At 44.8% G+C, this 20,657-nt stretch overlaps 1 protein-coding gene across 1 annotated transcript in view; it reads right to left on the bottom strand.

Annotated features, from left to right (window-relative positions):
- dst (dystonin) overlaps positions 1 to 20,657 on the bottom strand; it is a 337,440-nt gene that overhangs the window by 127,150 nt on the left and 189,633 nt on the right. The window contains exon 53 of the mRNA XM_085998161.1: positions 18,416 to 19,887. Coding sequence (XP_085854287.1) covers positions 18,416 to 19,887 — 1,472 coding nt within the window. The remainder of the gene's footprint in view (positions 1 to 18,415; positions 19,888 to 20,657) is intronic.

A 20,657-nucleotide genomic window follows, 5' to 3' on the forward strand; every position in this document is an offset into this window, starting at 1 on the left:
CACCTGTTTAAAGGAGCATAGGAACAGGAGGAGGACATGCAGCCCCTCGAGACTGTTACAACATTCAATTAGATCATGGTTGATCTGTACCTCAACCCCATTTACCCGCCTTTGATCCATATCCCTTGATGCCCTTATCCAACAAAAATCTATCAAGCTTAATCTTGAAAGATCCAATTGTCCCAGCATCAACAGCCTTTTGGGGAGAGCGAGTTCCAGATTTCCGCCAGTGTCTGTGAAAAAGTGCTTCCTGATTTCCCTGAATGGTCCAGCTCTAATTTTAAGATTATTCTCTCTTTGGAACATATCTCCCCAACGTTGCTGCTTTAAAACTGGTCAAAGCAGCCACGACAGAGCAATGAGGAACATCTCTCCGCTAATGAGCACGGTTAAAGCGGTTCAGGATGGACAGGAAGAAACATGAAAGCTTCCCCAGTTCCCTGGTGACATCCGTGGGTAACATTATCATCTCTGAGTCAGAGGGGGAATTTTAACCTAAAAAAAACAGGTGGGTTGGGGGCGTGACGTTAGTTGAAGTGTTAAAAATCAGAAGCTTCACCTGAACCCGCCCACTTCCGCTTTTAAATGAGGTGGGATGGGGGGCGGGCAGCCAATCCGCTGCCAGGAGGTGGGTCATCTATTTAAATATTATAACGAGGCTGGAAGCCTCTGCTTTAACCTCCATTTTGAATTTAACTTTAGCTGGTCAGGTTTTGCACACCTTGTGAAACCTGCCAGCTAATGCAAGGCGAGTACGCTGGATCCAGAAGGGAAGTGCCTTTACACTTACCTCCTGAATCCAGAGTCCCCATCTAACCCAGCTCCTGTGATCGGAGACCCCCCAGGCCTCCGATCACCCCACCAGAGGCCTCCGATCTCCCAATGAGACCACCTTACCCAATGGTCCTCCGCCCCTCCCCCCCATGCTGTTCCCGACCCACGATTCCTTCAGACCACTCCCCACCCCCGTGCTGCTCCCGGTCCCTGATCTTCTTCCGTCGACCACCCCCCCCCTCACCCTGCCCCCAGCCGCCTTTGCCATTAAAATTCAGCCCAGTAGGTCGTGGGTTCAAGTCCCACTCCAGAGCCTTGCACACATAATCCAGACTGACACTCCCAGTGCACTACTGAGAGATTGCTGCACTGTCAGTGGTGCAGTCTTTCAAATGAGGCGTTAAACCGAGGCCCTGTCTGCAATTTCGGGTGGATGCAATATTCAAAAAGTAGCAAGGGAGTTCTCCCCAGTGTGCTGGTCAATATTTATCCCTCAACCAACTTTTAAACAGATCATTATCTCATTGCTGTTTGTATGAGCTTGCTGGGCGCAAATTATCTGCCACGTTTCCTACATTACAACAATGACTACACTTCAAAAAATGTACTTAATTGGCTGTAAAGCGCTTTGGGACATCCTGAGGTCATGAAAGAAGCTATAGGAATTACAAGTTCTTTCTCTAAATATTAAACCGTGGATCAAATGACCGTATCAGTTCATGAATGCAAAGCGCGGAACAAAAAGGTTGGTAGCTTTCATAGTGTAAAAAGTTAAAATGCATTGAGAATACTGGAGGCTGAGCATAAAAAGGAATCTTCATAGGCGAGGCCCTTGTTTGAGATCATTAGTCACTAAGTACTCAACGCGAATCAAGTTATACACCACACCAGAACAAACCACCATGATCTCATCTACCATCTGCATTAGCCTATAGATTCTGAACTGTGCTAAAGGTAAACCTGATGGGAAGAAAAGTTTCTCTGAAGTATTGAAGAATTCGGTAAAATGTTTTAAATGTATAATTAATATGAGAAACACATCATGAGGGAAATATTGGTCCAATTAAAATCTGATTTCACATCTGAACCAATCGTGTCTGTTTACTAATGCGCTCAGATGCACCTTCTAAAGTGCATTAATCAGGAGTTAAAAATAAATTTAAAAAATCATATCTAACTTTCTAATAAAAGCAACAGGATATGGAAATTATGGCAACATTAGCCTCTGATCTTAGAGGAAGCAACAACCTTTGGCGATCTCCCTCCGTTACTTTTAAAGTTTTCATCCTGTTGCCCTTGTTCTAAAGCTCCTTTCTAATAAATATCCTGTTTTAAGGACAAGTCATTTTTAACATCCATGCTCCATTGTATTTTTTTTTACTGTTTATTCAAACATTTGAATTTCAGGAGGCAAGAATGCAGAAAAGCAGCGGAACCAAAAGAGGAACAGAAGGATTTAAAATGAGGAGGAACCAAAGAGTAAAGAATAAAGCACAGGAGGATATAAAAATATATCATAACTTGTTGGAAAGACAAAGTAGAATTGGAAGAAAAGAAACCCGCCAGGGATCCCATACAGCATGCACACATACAATTTGTAACCTTTAAATCAGAAGGTTGTGGGTCAGAACGATGAGTCAGCCTACAGGGAGGAGGTCCAGCATCTCGTGAAGTGGTGCGCCGATAACAACCTGGCCCTTAACATCAAGAAAACCAAATAAATCATTGTGGACTTCAGGAAGTCTAAAGGCGGAAGTCACACCCCCATCCACATCCATGGGGCTGTGGTGGAAAGGGTGGACAGCTTTAAGTTCCTCGGAGTCCACATCACGGAAGACCTCTCCTGGTCCCTCAATTCTCCTCTCTGGTGAAGAAGGCCCAGCAGCGCCTATATTTCCTAAGGAGGCTGAAGGGATGTAACCTGTCACCCCTGATCCTCTCTAACTTTTACCGTTGCACAATAGAGAGCATCCTGACAAACTGTATCACAGTATGGTATGGCAGCTGTAGCTACTATGACCGGAAAGCCCTGCAACGGGTAGTCAAAACTGCCCAACGCATTACCGGCACCCGGCTACCGACCATAGAGCACATATACCAGAAACGCTGTTTACGGAGGTCACGGTCCATCATCAAAGACCCTACCCACCCCAGCCACAGTCTGTTCACCCTCCTGCCATCTGGGAGATGCTACAGATGCATTCGCACCCGTACGACCAGATTTAGGAACAGCTTCTTTCCCAGGGCTGTCATCCTACTGAACTCCACAAATAAACTCTAAAGCCTGCACATCTGCCAATGCACTTTATTATGGTTATGTTTATGTTAATGTATGTGGAATGTTTAAATGTCTTAATCTAAATGTACACTCTCGGGAGCCGCAAGCCTACACTTCGTTGTACTGCACTTGTGCACTAACAATGACAATAAAAGTTGATTTGATTTGAGCACTTAAGCCAGGCTGACACTCCAGTGCAGCGCTGAAGGAGTGCTGCACTGTTGAAGGTGCCGTCTTTCGGATGAGCCGTTAAAACCGAGGCCCCGTCTGCTCTCTCAGGTCGACGTAAAAGATCCCGTGGCACTATTTCAAAAAATAGTAAGGGAATTATCCCCGGTGTACTGGCCAATATTTTCCCCACAACCAACATCACTAAAAGAAAAACAGATTATCTGGTTATTATCACGTTGCTGTTTGTGGGAGCTTGCTTTGAGCAAATTGGCTGCCGCGTTTCCTACAACACGACAGTGACTAAACTTCAAAAGTACTAATTGGCTGTAAAGCGCTTTGGGAGGCCCTGAGGTTGTGAAAGGCACTATATAAATGAAAGTCTTTCTTTATTTGATATGAAGGATTAGAGTTTTATATTTACTGCTTTTATAAATTGCCCTTGATAGACATCAAAGGAAAAAAGAAAAAAAGGGGTGATGAGAACTTGTTTTATTCAACGAGTTATGATGATCTGCAATCCACTGCCTAAAAGGGTGGTGGAAGCAGATTCAATAGTAACTTTCGAAAGGGTATCAGATATGGGCATGGTACGGTAGCATAGCAGTTATGTTACTGAACTAGTAAACCAGAGACCTAGACTCATGATCCAGAGACACAGGGGAATTTAAACTCAATTAATTCAATAAAAATCTAGAATGAAAAGCTAGTATCAGCAATGGTGACCATGAAACTGCCATGAAAATTGTTGTAAATAAATAAGTACGATCCGATAGCCATTACAGAAACATGGCTGCAGGATGACATAGATTGGGCCCTGAATATTGAAGGGTACATGACATTTAGGAAGGACAGGAAGCTAGGAAAAGGTGGCGGGGCGGCTCTTTTAATTAATGATGGTATTAGCACAATAGAGAGGGATGACTTAAGTTCAGGAAACCAGGATGTAGAAGCGGTTTGGGTAGAGATGAGAAATGATAAAGGCAAGAAGTGACTTGTGAGAGTGGTGTACAGGCCCCCTAACAGTAACCACACGGTAGGATGGAGTATAAAGGAAGAAATAATGGGAGCTTGTCAGAAAGGTACGGCAATAATCATGGGGGATTTTAATCTACATATAGACTGGAAAAATCAGATGGGCAAAGGTAGCCTAGATGAAGAGTTTATAGTATGTTTTTGTGATAGTTTCTTAGAACAGCACGCTCTGGAACCAACCAGAGAGCAGGCTATACTAGACCTGGTATTGTGCAATGAAATAGGATTAATTAATGACCTCATAGTGAAGGCACCCCTAGGTAGCAGTGATCATAATATGATTGAATTTTACATTCAGTTTGAGGGAGAGAAGAGTGGGTCCAAGACTAGCATGTTAAATTTAAATAAGGGCAATTATGAGGGCATGAAAGCAGAGCTAGCTAAAGTGAACTGGCAAATTAGGTTAAGGGGCAGTTCAATAGAGTTGCAGTGACAGACATTTAAGGGGACATTTCAAAATACACAGAATATATATATTCTAACGTGAAAGAAAAATTCCAAGGGGAGGACCCACCATCCGTGGTTAACTAAAAAGGTTAAAGATAATGTCAAACTTAAAGAAAAAGCATATAATTGCGCAAAGATGGGTGGCAGGTCAGATTGGACAGAATATAAAAAACAGCAAAGAATGACTAAAAGATTAATAAGGAGAGAAAAATTAGAGTACGAGAGAAAGCTAGCTAGAAATATAAAAACAGATAGTAAGAGTTTCTATAGATATTTAAAAAAGAAAAGTTAACAAAGTGAGTGTTGGTCCTATAAAAAGTGAGTCTGGGGAATTAATGATGGCATTTGAATTGAACAGGTATTTTGCATCGGTTTTCACCTATAGAGGATACAAGTAACATTCCAGAAATAGCTGTAAATCAGGAAATGGAAGGGAGGGAGGAAGGAACTCAAGAAAATTATAAATCACCAGGGAAGTGGTACTGAGCAAATTGTTGGAGCTGCGGACTGACAAGTCCCCGGGTCCTGATGGACTTCATCCTAGGGTCTTAAAAGAAGTGGCTAGTGAGATAGTTGATGTGTTGGTTTTAATTTTCAAAAATTCCCTAGATTCGGGGAAGGTTCCATTAGATTGTAAAATAGCAAATGTAACTCCTTTATTCAAAAAGGGAGGGAGACAGAAAGCAGGAAAGTACAGGCCAGTTAGCTTAACATCTGTCATAGGGAAGATGTTAGAAGCTATTGTTAAAGACATTATAGCAGGGCACTTAGAAAAGTTCAAGGTAATCATGGTTTTGTGAAAGGGAAATCATGTTTACCCAATTTATTGGAGTTCTTTGAGGAAGTAAAATGTTTTGGATAAAGGGGAACCGGTGGATGTACTGTACTTAGATTTCCAGAAGGCATTTGATAAGGTGCCACATCAAAGGTTATTGTGGAAAATAAAAGCTCATGGTGTAGGGGGTAACATATTGGTATGGATAGAAGATTGGCTGGCTAACAGGAAACCGAGAGTAGGCATAAATGGATCATTTTCTGATAGGCAAGATGTAACAAGTGGTGTGCCACAGGGATCAGTGCTGGGGCCTCAACTTTTTACAATTTATATAAATGACTTGGATGAAGGGACCGAAGGTATGGTTGCTAAATTTGCTGATGACACAAAGATAGGTAGGAAAGTAAATTGTGAAGAGGACATAAGGAGGCTACAAAGGGATATAGATAGGTTAAGTGAGTGGGCAAAGATCCGGCAAATGGAGTATAATGAGAGAAAATGTGAAATTGTCCATTTTGGCAAGAAGAATAAAAAAGGATATTATCTGAATGGTGAGAGATTGCAGAGCTCTGAGATGCAGAGGGATCTGGGTGTCCTAGTGCATGAATTGCAAAAGATTAGTATGCAGGTACAGCAAGTAATTAGGAAAGCTAATAGAATGTTATCGTTTATTGCGAGGGGAATTGAATACAAAAGTAGGGAGGTTATGCTTCAGTTATACAGGGCATTGGTGAGACCACATCTGGAGCACTGTGTACAGTATTGGTCTCCTTATTTAAGGAAGGATGTAAATGCATTGGAAGCAGTTCAGAGAAGGTTTACTAGACTAATACCTGGACTGGGCGGGTTGTCTTATGAGGAAAGGTTGGACAGGCTAGGCTTGTATCCGCTGGAGTTTAGAAGAGCAAGAGGTGACTTGATTGAAACATATAGGGGGAGAAATTCAGTATCGCTCCGTTTGGGGTGCAATTATTGGCCAGGCGCAAAGTTTAGCGCCTGGCGCCGGCCAGTTCTTAAAGGGGAGGGTCGATCTTGCTCTCCATCCACACCCTGCTCATTGCAGCCTTGAATCTCGGCCTGAAGAGATCTGTATATCAAATCTGCTGGCAAGAACAATGGAGAGGCCCAGGGAAAGAGCTCAGAGTGCAGCCCCCATAGTCTCTTCTAAATCGATGTAGCGAAGGTCAAATCAAAATGAACCTGCGAAGTGCTGCCCAGTACCCAAAACTCCTTCACACAGCATTGAATCTCTTCAGAAGTCTCTCTCTCTCTTTCTCTCAGAAGGCGTGGTGCAAAAATGTTGCCGACAAAAAAAGTCAGGAAACAGCCGGCTTTAAATAATGCTCCCCAGTTCCTTCCCGACTGCAAAACGTTCCCCTCAACCTGTCGTTGCTAGCAGCAGGCGGTAAGGCAGGGGGCACCACTGAATATCTGGTCCCAGGCACTACCAGGGCATTGCACACTTGACTGACTTCACGATCTGCAGCCGCAGGAGATTGTGGCGGTAGTGTTTACTGCCACCGCACAATGTCTGGCCAATTTCGCAAGCGGTGCAAACATCGCCGCGCCTGGGCGCTGGTTGCTTTGCGTCCGAGGGCGCTAACGGGAGGCGCAAAGCAATCGAAATTTTCCCCCATAAGATCCTGAGGGGTCTTGACAGGGTGGATGTGGAGAGGATGTTTCCTCTTGTGGGAGAATCTAGAACTAGGGGTTACTGTTTAAAAATAAGGGGTCGCCCATTTAAGACAGAGATGAGGAGACATTTTTTCTCAAAGAGGGTCGTGAGTCTTTGAAACTCTCTTCCTCAGAGGGCGGTGGAAGCAGATTCTTTGAATATTTTTAAGGTAGAGGTAGATAGATTCTTGATAAGCAAGGGGGTGAAAGGTTATCAGGGGTAGGCAGGAATGTGGAGTAATCAGATCAGCCATGATCTTACTGAATGGCGGAGCAGGCTCGAGGGGCCGAGCGGCCTACTCCTGCTCCTGCTTCGTATGTTTGTATGTTAAAACCCATCTGGTTCACTAATGTGCTTTATGGAAGGAAATCTGCCGTCCTTACTCGGTCTGGCCTGTGACTCAAGACCCACAGCAATGTGGTTGACTCTTAACTGCCCTCTGTTGTACTCACCACCTTCTCACGGGCAATTAGAGATGGGTAATGCTGGCTTTGCCAGTGACGCCCACCTCCCATGAATGAATAAAACAAAATACTTAAAAAGGAAAAAATTGCAGGGGGCGGGGGGGGGGGAAGAGCAGGGAGAGTGGAACTCATTAGATAGCTCTTTTAAAGAGCCAGCACTGCATGATGGGCTGAACGGCCTCCTTCTGTGCTGTATCATTCTATGAGTAGGTGGAACAGGATGAAAATTGTGGGAAGAAGCCATCAGTGGAGGTGGAGAGAAACAACAAAAAGAAAACAAATGAGGTGCACTTAAAGGGGAAGGCAAGGGTCGGTGGATACTTCTTGTCCAAAACACCCCTACATTCCCTATCAATAAAATAATTCATTCATTCTTTTAGGTGTTTGTAGAAACAGAAATTTGACCGGTGGTGCGGAGCGCCTCGAGTTGAGTCATTCGTCCTGATGGACTGTCCGGTGAGCTCACCGATTACATCACCATTCCCCCCCTCCAACCCCCCTTCCCCGAGTGAGCCCATAGGAAACAGTGGGGGCCACTAAACTGGGAACTGGCCTGAGCTGCCCGACACTGGGAAACATTGCGACCAGCTGGCATACCCGCATCCTCCAGTCCCATTGTCCAAAGGTCTTGCCGCTCTGAATGGGCTCTCGGACAAGTCTGTAGTCATGTGGCTGACATCCAAACCACATGTCCACAGCGGTGGAATTGGCCTTCCTTTAAAATCAGCAAGATACAATCACGGTCAATCTACTCTTTTTCCATGTGGATGTGGAGAGTACTTTGAAGCAATCCATCCCGGAATATCCTTTCCCCTTTAAGGATATGTTGTAAGGGGGATTTTAGAAGAAAGAGTTCATTTTCTAAAAATATACTTCCGACCTGTGACCTTACAATCCAGAAAATCCAAGTCCTGGGCAGGAATTTCTTTCTTCGTAAGGCTTACGTTTCAGCCCAGGGATCAAGCCAGGTTACTGAAAGCAAACTGTCAGCACATATTGTGCAGCAAGCTCTCCTTAGGCACGTATTAGTCATATTCTGACAGTAATGTCTACTGTATATTCTGAGGGAATCAGAACTTCCTCTACGATGTATCCGTACATCTACATGTGCCAAGTTTATTGTGGGAACTAGTTACGTCATGCACAAGGTCAGTAGCAACATTTTTCTAATATATACACATATACATATACACACACACGTTAATTCCCCCGTCTCTCCAGAAGGCATGGACTCTTGCTGTGTTACAGTTCCACAGCTCCGAGAGCCCTCCAACACCTCAGAAAAGTACTCATCCTCGACGTGCGAGCCCACTGAACTTTGGTAGGCTATAGCACTGTGGTGGCATCACAGCTGAATTCGAACCTGTCCTCACGCAATCTCCGCACACAAGGACTCAGCAACACTGTCAATGATTAGTGATCAGGAGTCAGAATCCTGGCTGGTTTCACAAGATAGGTCTTATTCTCCCAATACTTTAGCTGGTTATTTAAAAAAAGTGTTCTGGCCTCACTCACTCTTCCTGGCAACATGCTCCAGCTGTTGATCGTCGAGAGTAAAGCTATACAGGTAGACTATCCTTTATCCGAAAACCTCAGGACCAGCCGTGTTTCGGTTTTCGGAAAATTTCGGATTTCGGAAGGTGAGCGAAAACACTTCGGTTTTCAGAGTAATTCGGTTTGCGGGAGTGCGGATAAAGGATACACTATCCCTTATCTGAAAGGGTGGGGGTCGGCGGGGGGTCGGGGTCGGCGGGGGGGGTCGGGGGTGGGGGTCGGCGGGGGGTCGTAGTCGGGGGAGGTCGGCAAGGGTGGGGGTCGGCGGGGATCGGGGTCGTGCGCACGACTTACGCTGAGCGAAAACACTTCGGTTTTCAGATTAATTCGGTTTTCGGGAGTGCGGATAAAGGCTGGTACACTATATCTTATCCGAAATGGGGCGGGGTCGGGGGTTCGGCGTGGGGGGTCGGGGTCGTGCGCACGACTTACGCTGAGCGATTTCGGTTTTCAGAAGTGCGGAAAAATGCTACACTATCCCTTATCCGGCTAGGCCTGTAAGTCGTGCGCCACTCTGGTCATGTCGTGCACACGACTTACGCTGACTGAAAAAACCTTCGGTTTTTAGAGGGTTTCGGTTTTCGGAAGTTCGGATAAAGGGTAGTCTACCTGTATTACCAAACATCTGCACATCTTCACAACCCCGAACCTGTGTCCTCTTGTGCAGCTGCCCTGGTGTATCCGAGGTATTTCCCAGGTTTCTATTTTCTCAGTCCCATCATTTCTTGTATAACCTCCTTAAGGTCCCCTCTGAGGCATCTCTTCTTTTGCCCTTTGCTATGGCACCAGCACTGTGGCCAATGATACCATCCCTACTGGCGTCTCAGCTGTCCCAACACAAACTAGAAACCTTCCTGATCTGTATGGTTTCCTTCCACACTGAGCAGGGCCTGAACCCACTGGGAGCAGCACAGTTAAACAACAACAACTTGCATTTATACAGCGCCTATAAAATCACGCGCCGCCACCCGTGACCGTATTTCTGGTGCGTGCTCGCAGGCAGGGCAGCCTGCAGATGGACAATGGGGAGACAGCAGTTCCGATATACCGACAAGCACAGAGGTAAAGAGGTCACACTCTGTGCCTGATTGACACTTCACAGCAAGATATTGCTGCTTGACCAACTGGAACACAAACATGAGTAGAAAGAAGAAATCGTTTAAAGAATGTCCAGCCAGACTCACTAAGGATTTCCTTTCCACGACATTCACCCATGTATTGTGTACCGTGCACGGGTACTCAACTTGTCCTTGCCCATGAGACTGGTACCAAAAGTAGCTGGCATGCAACTTGTCGGGTGTCATAAGCATGTTGTCTTGACTGCCTAAGCTCTGGTGTGGCGTATCCTTTTAGGATTAATAACGTAACCCGATTACATCAGCGCGTTCTATGTCTATAGACAGCAACAGTGAGGAGGAGGCCGCGGTGAAGAGGAGGACGGAGCGGCTGAGGGACATGGTGCTCCCACTGCCACTGGATGCCAAGGAATTGATTTTCTGAACACGGCGCTGTAAAAATAGCTGACGTGTCCCCACGGGGAGTAAGCATTCCATTGTACTAGTACATATGGCAAATAAAATTGAATTGAATGGAATTTAACGGAGTAAAACATCCCAAGGTGCTTCACAAGAGTGTAATCAGACAAAATTTGACACTGAGCCACATAAGATATTAGACAGGTGACCAAAAGCTAGGTTGATCAAAAAGAGGTAGGTTTTAAGGAGCGTCTTAAAAGAGAGAGAGGCGGAGAGGTTTAGGGAGGGAATTCCAGAGCTTAGGGCCTAGGCAGCTGAAGGCATGGCTGCCAACAGTGGAGCAATTAAAATCAGGGATGTGCAAGAGGCTAGAATTGGAGGAGCATAAATATCTCGGAGCGCTGGAGGAAGTTACAGAGATAGGGATGAGCGAAGCTGTGGAGAGTTTTGAAAACAAGGATGATCATTTTAAAATCCAAACGTTGCTGGACCGGGAGTGAGGGCAAGGGGGATGGGTGAGTGAGGACAGGACTCTTAGAAAAATAAATAACCAGCTGACGTATTGGGAGAATAAGACCTATCTTGTGAAACCAACCAGGATTCTGACTCCTGATCACTAACCAGTGTTGGTGGGTCCTTGTGTGCGAAGATTGAGTGAGGACAGGTTCGGATTCAGCCGCGATGCCACCACAGTGCAATAGCCTGCCAACAGGCTCATGTGAGGGAGATGGAGATGACGGCAGGAGAATCTGAAGTTCTCCGCTTGTGTTTAAACTTTTATATTACAAAACTGACATGGCTGATCTGTGCCCTAACTTCATCCACCCACCTTGGCTCCATAACCCTCAATATCTTTGGCTAGCGAAAATCTATCGATCTTCAATTTTAAATTATTAATGAATTGATCTAGCAGCTACGGCTTTTTGTGGGAGAGTTCCACACTTCTACCACCCTTTGTGTGAACAAGTGTTCCCTAACCTTGCTCCTTAATGGCCTGGCTCTGATTTTAAAGTTATGTCCCCTTGTCCAAGGCACCTCCACCAGCAGAAAAAGTTTCTCTATCTACTTAATCAATTCCTTTCAAAATAGGCCTTCGGAAAGTCTACCAAATGTCACAAGGTTCAGAAACACCCAAGAACAGGCCATTAACAAGTTCACCCCTCCTAGGCATCATATGTTGGAATACTACTTCGTACAATTTGTGATGGATAAGACGATGACATTTTATTCTTCATTAAACATGCTTTGCACTGTGCCTCCTTATTTCAAAATATTTGTAGTAGTTCAAAATATCCTCCAGGAGAATTATATCCAGAAATGATTAGATACCAAAATACGTTCATATTTTAAAAGCAGCAAAGGACACAAAGTACTGAAAGTGATAATAAAAACATTTATTATATACGGAGCCTGGCTTTCATTGCAGAAATGAACATTTAAAAAAAACAAAATTAATTCCCCCCTCCTCTCTTAAAAGTACACTCTCATACTGGGTTACAGTGCACCAGCCACCCTCAAGACTCAACCCAAAGGCCATTACTCCTGTTTGAGCAGAGATAACTACTTGCATTTATAAAGCGCCTTTAGCGTAATAAAATGTCCTAAGGCGCTTCACAGGAACGTTATCAAACAAAATTTGACACCAAGCCACATAAGGAGATATATGGGCAGATGATCAAAAGCTTGGTCAAAGAGGTAGGTTTTAAGGAGCATCTTAAAGGAGGAAAGAAAGGTCGCGAGGTGGAGAGGTTTAGGGAGGGAATTCCAGAGTGTCAGGCCTCGGCCGCTGAAGGCACAGTTGCCAACAGTAGAGCGATTAAAATCAGGGATGCGCAAGAGGCCAGAATTGGAGGAACGCAGATATCTCTGCGCGCTGTAGGGCTGGAGGACGTTAGAGATAGGGAGGGGTGAAGCCATGGAGGGATTTGAAAACATGGATGAGAATTTTTAAATCGAGGCGTTGCTTAACCTGGAGCCAATGTAGGTCAGCGAGCACAGAGGGGGTGGGTGAACCGGACTTGGTGCGAGTTAGGATATGGGCAGCAGAGTTTTGCGTGAGCTTAAGTTTATGGAGGGTGGAACCTGGGAGGCTGGCCCCTGGGAGGCTGGCCAGGAGTGCATTGGTAAGGTCAAGTCTAGAGGTAACAAAGGAATGGGTGAGGGTTTCAGCAGCAGGTGAGCTGAGGCAGGGGCGGAGGCAGGCGATGTTACGGATGTGGAAGTAGGCGGTCTTAGTGATGGCATGGATATGTGGTCGGAAGCTCAACTCGTGGTCAAATAAGACACCAAGTTTGAAAGCAGTCTGCTTCAGCCTCAGACTGAACTTCAGCTAGGGAGAGGGATGGAGCTGGTGGCTAGGAAACGAAGTTTGTGGCAGGGACTGAAGACAATGACTTGAGCACACAAATCTAGGCTGAGACTCCAATGCAGTCCTGAGGAGGTGCCTGCCGTCTTTCGGATGAGACGTTAAACCGAGGCCCCGTCTGCCCCCTCAGATAAATGGAAAAAATCCCACGGCACTATTTTGAAGAGCAGGGGAGTTCGCCCCGGTGTCCTGGCCAATATTTAACCCTCAACCGACATCACAGAAACAAATGATCTGATCATCATCACATTTCTGCTTGTGGGATCTATCTGTGCGCAAATTGGCCGTCACGTTTCCTACATTACAACAGTGACTATACTTCAAAAGTACTTCATTGGCTGTAAAGCGCTTTGGGGACTTCCTCATGTTGTGAAAAGCGCTATAGAAATGCAACTTCTTTCTTTCATTCAAAACTTGATGATATGTTGATGGCAAAAAAAATGTATAGTTAGGACTACAATCCAGGAGTTCATGAGTTAATCAAGGACAGCCAGCATGCAGTTGTGTTCCACTAATTTAAGAGAGCTTCTCTGAAGAGTTTGAAAGTGATTTCGTTAAATTCGAAACTAGGGTCTTAAATCTAAACAAAGCAAACTACATAAGTATGAGGGGCGAGTTGGCTATGGTAGTTTGGGAAACTACATTAAAAGGTATGATGGTAAAGAAGCAACGGCTAGCATTTAAATAATTAATACATAATTTACAACAAATATACATTCCTTTAAGGCACAAAAACCCACAGGAAAAGTGGTCCAACTGTGGCTAACAAGAAAAGTTAAAGATAGTATTAGATCAAAGGGGCTCATAATGTTGTCAAAAAGAGTACATAGTAAGCCTGAGGATTGGGAGGATTTTAGAATTCAATAAAGGAGGACCAAGAAATAGACATAAAGAAAGGGAAAATAGAATGAGAGTAAACTAGCAAGAGACATAAAAACAGACTGTAAAAGCTTCTACAGGTATGTAAAAACGAAAAGATTAGCGAAAGTAAATGTGGGTCCCTTACAGGCTGAGACAGGGGCAATTATAATGGGGAATAAGGAAATGGCAGAGAAATTAAACAAATACTTTTTGTCTGTCTTCACGGAAGACGACGAAAAAAATTCCAGGAAATAGTGGATAAGCAAGGCTCTAGCGAGAATGAGGAACTGAAAGAAATTAGTATTAGTAAAAAATAGTACTGGAGAAATTAATGGGACTGAAAGCTGATATATCCTCTGGACATGATGGTCGACATCCTAGGGTTTTGAAAGAGGTGGCTATAGAGATAGTGGATGCATTGGTTGTCATTTTCCAAAATTCCATAGATTCCAGAAAGGTTCCCGCGGATTGGAAGGTAGCAAATGTAACCCCACTATTTAAGAAAGGAAGGAGAGAGAAAACAGGGAATTACAGACCAGTTAACCTGACATCAGTAGTAGGGAAAATGCTAGAATCTATTATTAAGTGTGTGGTAACAGGGCACTTAAAAAATAATAATAGGATTGGACAGAGTCAACATGGATTTATGAAAGGGAAATCATGTTTGACAAATCTTAGAATTTTTTGAGGTTGTAACTAGAAGAATAGATAAGGGGGAACGAGTGGATGTGGTGTATTTGGATTTTCAGAAGGCATTCGATAAGGTGCCACACAAGAGGTTATTAAACAAAATTAGAGCTCATGGGATTGGGGGTAATATACTAGCATGGATTGAGGATTGGTCAACGGACAGAAAGCAGAGAGTAGGAATAAACGGGTAATTTTTGGGTTGGCAGGCTGTAACTAGTGGGGTACCACAAGGATCAGTGCTTGGGCCTCAGCTATTCACAATCTATACCACTGACTTAGATAAGGGGGCCAAATGTAATATATCCAAGTTTGCTGATGATACAAAGCTGGGTGAGAATATAAGTTGTGAGGAAGATGCAAAGAGGCTTCAAGGGGTTATAGTCAAGCTAAGTGAGTGGGCAAGAACATGTCAAATGGAATATAATGTGGAGAAATGCGAAGTTATCCACTTTGGTAGGAAAAATAGAAAAGCAGAGTATTTTTTAAATGGTGAGAGATTGGAAAATATTGGTGTTCAGAGGGACCTGGGTGTCCTTGTACACGAATCACTGGAAGTTAACATGCAGGTACAGCAAGCAATTAGGAAAGCAAATGGTATGTTGGCCTTTATTACAAGAGGATTTGAGTATAAGAGTAAAGACATCTTAATACAATTATATAGGGCTCTGGTGAGACCACACCTGGAGTATTGTGTACAGTTTTGGTCTCCTTACCAAAGGAAGGATATACTTGCCATAGAGGGAGTGCAACGAAGGTTCACCAAACTGATTCCTGGGATGGGGGGATTGTCCTATGAGGAGAGATTGAGTAGACTAGGCCTATATTCTCTAGAGTTTAGAAGAATGAGAGGTGATCGCATTGAAACATACAAAATTCTTACAGGGCTTGACGGGGTAGATGCAGGGAGGATGTTTCCCCTGGCTGGGGAGTCTAGAACCAGGGGTCACAGTCTCAAAATAAGGGGTCGGCCATTTAGGACTGAGATGAGGAAAAATTTCTTCACTCAGTGTGTGGTGAATCTTTGGAATTCTCTACCCCAGAGGGCTGTGGAGGCTCAGTCGGTGAGGATAGGATCAGATCAGCCATGATCTTATTGAATGGCGGAGCGGGCTCGGGGGGCCGATTGGCCTACTCCTGCTCCTATTTCTTATGTATATTCAAAACAGAGATCGATAGATTTTTGGATATTAAGGGAATCAAGGGATATGGGGATAGTGTAGGAAAGTGGAGATGAGGTAGAAGATCAGCCATGATCTTATTGAATGGCGGAGCAGGCTCAAGGGGCCAAATGGCCCACTCCTGTTCCTATTTCTTATGTTCTTATGTTAAGAGTTTTGATAGTGAATTGGAAAAGACTATTTCTGCTGGTTGGGGAAGTCAGTGTTGAGGGGTCATCAATCGAAAAATGATCACCAGTGATGGCACTTCAAAAAGTACTTGATTGGCCGTTAAGCGCTTTGGGATGTCCTGCGGTCATGAATAGAGCTACATAAATGCAAGTTGTTTTTTTCTTTTCTTTCGCTGAAGGCCTGTACAGGGGCTTCAACCCACAATCTTCTGGCTTGGGCAAGAGTGCTACCACTGAGTCAAGCTGGCACGAGGCACAAGATCAAGCCCAGCTTCCCCAGAAGATTCAAGGTCTCCTGGAGAGCCATCTTAGCAGGATTCCAAGACTATATTCATCCTTGAGGTCCAGACCTGCAAAGTAATCTGGAGATTCTACTTGGGCGATCAATGAACTTGCCTTTCAATTGAACCATTTCAAGATCTTCAAAATCTACAGAATTTGGAAATACAGGGAAAGGGGATTTTACTCCCATGATCGTTTCGTGGATCTGAGAAGTAATTCCTACACCTTCACATTCTAACCAAGCTACTGTTCATGTGAGATTTGGGTCAGAGTCCATGAAATAAAAAGGAAGCTTGATTCCACCCCCCCCCACCCTGAAAAAATCAGGGTCCATGCGCTTAAAAATCTGATGTTCCTCCCCTCACTTATTTCTGCCACTATTAGGTGTATTGGTAACGTACAAATACTTGAGGCAATCAGTTGCCACTACTTACAAAGAATTTACAGCACACTGGTCTATGCTGGTGTTTATTCTCCACACAAGCCTTCTCCCACTCCCATTATCTCTTCCCATCCTGCCCCTGTATCTCTCTACTCGCTTCTCCCTCATGTATGCATCAAGCCTCCACCTAAATGTTGATGCTCTCTGCTTCACCCACGCCATGTGCGAACAAGATCCACATTCTCACCACTCTCTGTATAAAGAAATTCCTCCTAAATTCTTTACTTGATATTAGTGGACATCTTCTATTTATGGCTTCTTATAACATTTCCGAGCCATTATTTCTGGTGCCCAGAAAGAGATCAAAGGGGGACATCAAAGCAGGCAGCCTGGCTTTTTACAAAGTATTACATAGTCTTTACAGCACAGCAACAGGCCATTCAGCCCAACAGGTTTATGCTGCACACGAGCCTCCTCACACCCTACTTTATCTAACCCCAACAATATCCTTTTATTCCTTTCTCCCTCATGTACTTATCTAGCTTCCCCTTAAATGCATCAAAATAGCAGGCTGTTTGGTCAGTTGCGTCCCTGGGTGGGCTCGAACCACCAACCCTCCAGTTAACAGTCCATCACGCTTGACCCATTGCGCCAGAGAGAGAAAATTCTTCATCCTGTCCCCCCCTGCCTAGCCCCTAGGATGAAAACTTATTTTTAATCCTTTAGCAGGTTTTGTGTAGATGGGCAAATTGCCTACCAGGCTGGACAGTAAAGTGACAGCGTAAAGGGGGACACAGGTTTTGGTTACTGAGAAAGATCACAGAAATCCAAAAGGAGCTCTGGCAATGACCAGAGACAAAATTGACTGAACTAGAACTGAGGTAGGCATCAGTGGGTAGATACCAAATCACAAATGAGTGTTGAACAAAGCAAATGTTAATATCTAAGCATTAAAACTTGCTTAGACTATTTCAAAAGATAAAACTTTTGAAGAGACTTGTACAGGACTATGGCTATTAGTTACTACATTGATTAACAGATGAAAAGTACTAATGAGGAAAATTAACCTCTTCTGATGTACAAAACAACAATTGAGTTTGAAGCAACAGAGTCTGGAGAGTGTCCCCTTGATGGTTTAGTGGGTAAGTACACTATGGTGCATTAAGTAAGCCGTACAGACCAGAAGGCCCCAAGTTCAATGCTCAGCCTGTGCTGAGTTAGCCCATTCAGCAGAGACTGTGCACTTTTGAATACGAGGATAGCTTGCTGTGATGTCCTTCCCGGTGTAATAGCCCCCAGGCACTCTAAGGTCACACACGAACAAGGCTCAATCAGGGGAGGTAAAAAGAGGGCTTCAAGTGCCCGTAGAATTGTAGCCCCATTCAGTCCCCAGCCTTCAGGAAAGAAGGGGAAGAAAGCAAAGAAAATCAGCGAAAGGAAGTAGGAGCAGTGCTCTTCGGAGCAGGGAGAGTGAGGGAGGGAGAGTTCAGCTGAGCAAAACCGCAGGTGAAACAACACAAATTCCTCTAGGGACATCAGAAAACAGTCATCTCAATTTGTGCCTGGAGACCGATACAAATGAGGCAGAATTTAATTTCCGACTGAATTTGGGCCCAACATTACTCTGACCATTGCTCGCAAATGTGCAGACACTTCCCCTGGCCATGTGTCCATTAATATTTCAGAGCTGCCTTCCTCAGTTACAGCAAAATAAAATTCCTGATTTCAAACACCACAAATCCACCCGTTAATGGCGTGGAGGTATACAGAATTATCCTAACAATTAATCGGGCAACTAACTGGACACAAGGCCGAGAGGTAGATTGAGAAACGGCACTGTACCTTGAATGATTCCAGTTGTTGGTTGATGACATCCGTTTCCATTCCAACACTGCCCTGACTCTCCTCACGTTCCTCAGCAGTTGCCACCAGTTCACTGAATGTCTTGCTTCTACTGTTGAATTCCTCGACACGAACAAGGGTGGTTTCCACCTGCTCCCGTCTGATCGTTGCCCTGTCCAGCAGTTTATTGCACTGTTTGCTTAAAGCATCCAAGTCTCGCTTTAACCCCAGTAAATCTGGAGAACTTACTGACTCCAGCAACTGCTTGCTCTCTTTCTTCGCGCCTTCGATGCTCGTTGTCAGCTCCTGAAGTTTGACGATGAACCCTTGGATGTCGTCCTTCTGGACACGTAGACAAGCCAGGTCCCTTCCCACGGGAGCCATGCTGTCCAGTTCATCATCGAGGTCGGCAAATAAGGAAAACATCTCCCGGATGTTGTTTTGAAAGTGCCCAATGCCTTGGAGCTTGGTCTCCAAGAAAGAACACCTTTCCCGCACTTGCTGGTTCACTGACCCATAATCCTCCTGCAAGGCGTCGGCCTGCCGCAGGAGCAAGGACGTGCCTGCTCCGTCCGAGGTACCAGCAGCCAATCTCTGAGCAAGGTGTTTGACCTTCTCCACCTGCGACGTCAAAGCCTGAAGTGCCTTCTGCTGGGCATTCATGTTGGTCAAGCATTTGTTACTGTACGCCTGGGACCCAAGGGCATCATGGAGCTCAAGTTGCTGTTTGGCTCCATCTAGTTGCTTCTTGGTATCTTTGAGAGAATTTTGAAACTCCTTCATGCATTTTGCCATCTCGTCCATGGAATCTTTTTTGAGGCGCAGCTGTTCGCTGATCAGGTCAACCTTCTGGTTGACTGAAGCCTTCTCGCTTTGGATATCAACCAGATCGGCCTGACTAGCTTCGACCAAGCTGTCGGCAGCGTTATTTAAAGACTCTAACGCCCTCCGATGTTTGTCCACCTCATTTTGTAAAGCTTTAATGTTTGCCAACGAAGACTCGATTTCTGCGGCGTCACTGCAGACTTGTACCCGAGAGGCCTTCGCTTCGCATTCCTGTATCCACGGTAGCAGGTGGTCGACACATTCTCTGTACTTTTGGGCTTTCTGCAAACAGTCCTTCAACTTCTCTTGTCTGCCTTCTACCTGCTTGGCCAGCTCTTCCCAGTTGACCCTGAGGGTTCCCAGCCGACCCTGCAAGGCGGCTTTCTCGACCCCCGGCTGCGTATTCTGAAGGAGAGACTCACCTTCCGCCATGATCATCTCGTAAGACCCAGCTTTCTGGGCCAAGGATTTCCGGAACTCCACCTGCTCATCGATCAGCAAGTGCAGACGGTCGAGTTTAGCAGATATGGGAGCCCGTTGGCCCTGCTCACTGCACTTTCCACCCATCCAGGCTTGAAAATCATCGAACATCTGCTGAAACTGCTCGGAATTAGCAAGTGCCGACTGAAGTTGATGGACTCGATTTCCTTTACAAAAAAAATGGCAAAACATTACTTCAAGAAATGTGTTAATTCCCCCACCCAAACAGAATGATCCAGCACAAAAGGAGGCTTTCCATCCCCTCGCGCCGGCTCTCTCAAAGGGCTCTCCAATTTGTTGCACTTTCCTGCTCTTTCCCCATAGCCCTGAAAATTTGTTCCTTTTAAGTATGTATCCAATTCCCATTTAAAAATTACTATAGAATCTGCTTCCACCACCATTTCAGATAATAATTTGCTGCATTAAAAAAAAATTCTCATCTCCCCTCTAGTTCTTTTGCCGATTATCTTAAATCTGCGTCCTCTGCTTACCAACGCTCCTACCAGTGGAGAAAGTTTCTCTCTATCAAAACACTTGATAATTTTGAACACTTATATTAAATCTCCCATTAACCTTCTCTGCTCCAAGAACAACCACCCCAGTTTCTCCAATCTCTCCACATAACTGAAGTCCTTCATCTCAGGTACCATTCTGGTAAATCTCCTCTGCATCCTCTCCAAGGCCTTGACATCCTTCCTAAAATGTGGTCCCCAGCATTGGACACAATACACCAGCTGAGGCCTAACTAGTATTTTATGAAGGTTTAACATAACTTCCTTGCTTTTGTACTCTAAGCCTCTATTTATAAAGCCATGGTTCCTACTTGCTTTTTTAACAGCTTGATCAACTTGTCTCGTCACCTTCAACGATTTATGTACATACACCCCCAGGTCTCTCTGTTCCTGCACCCTCGTTAAAATTATACCATTTAGTTTAT

Source organism: Somniosus microcephalus, chromosome 9 (assembly GCF_052327205.1).
Source record: "Somniosus microcephalus isolate GS21.2 chromosome 9, FLI_Smic_1.0, whole genome shotgun sequence".
NCBI classification, from domain to species: Eukaryota; Metazoa; Chordata; class Chondrichthyes; order Squaliformes; family Somniosidae; genus Somniosus; species Somniosus microcephalus.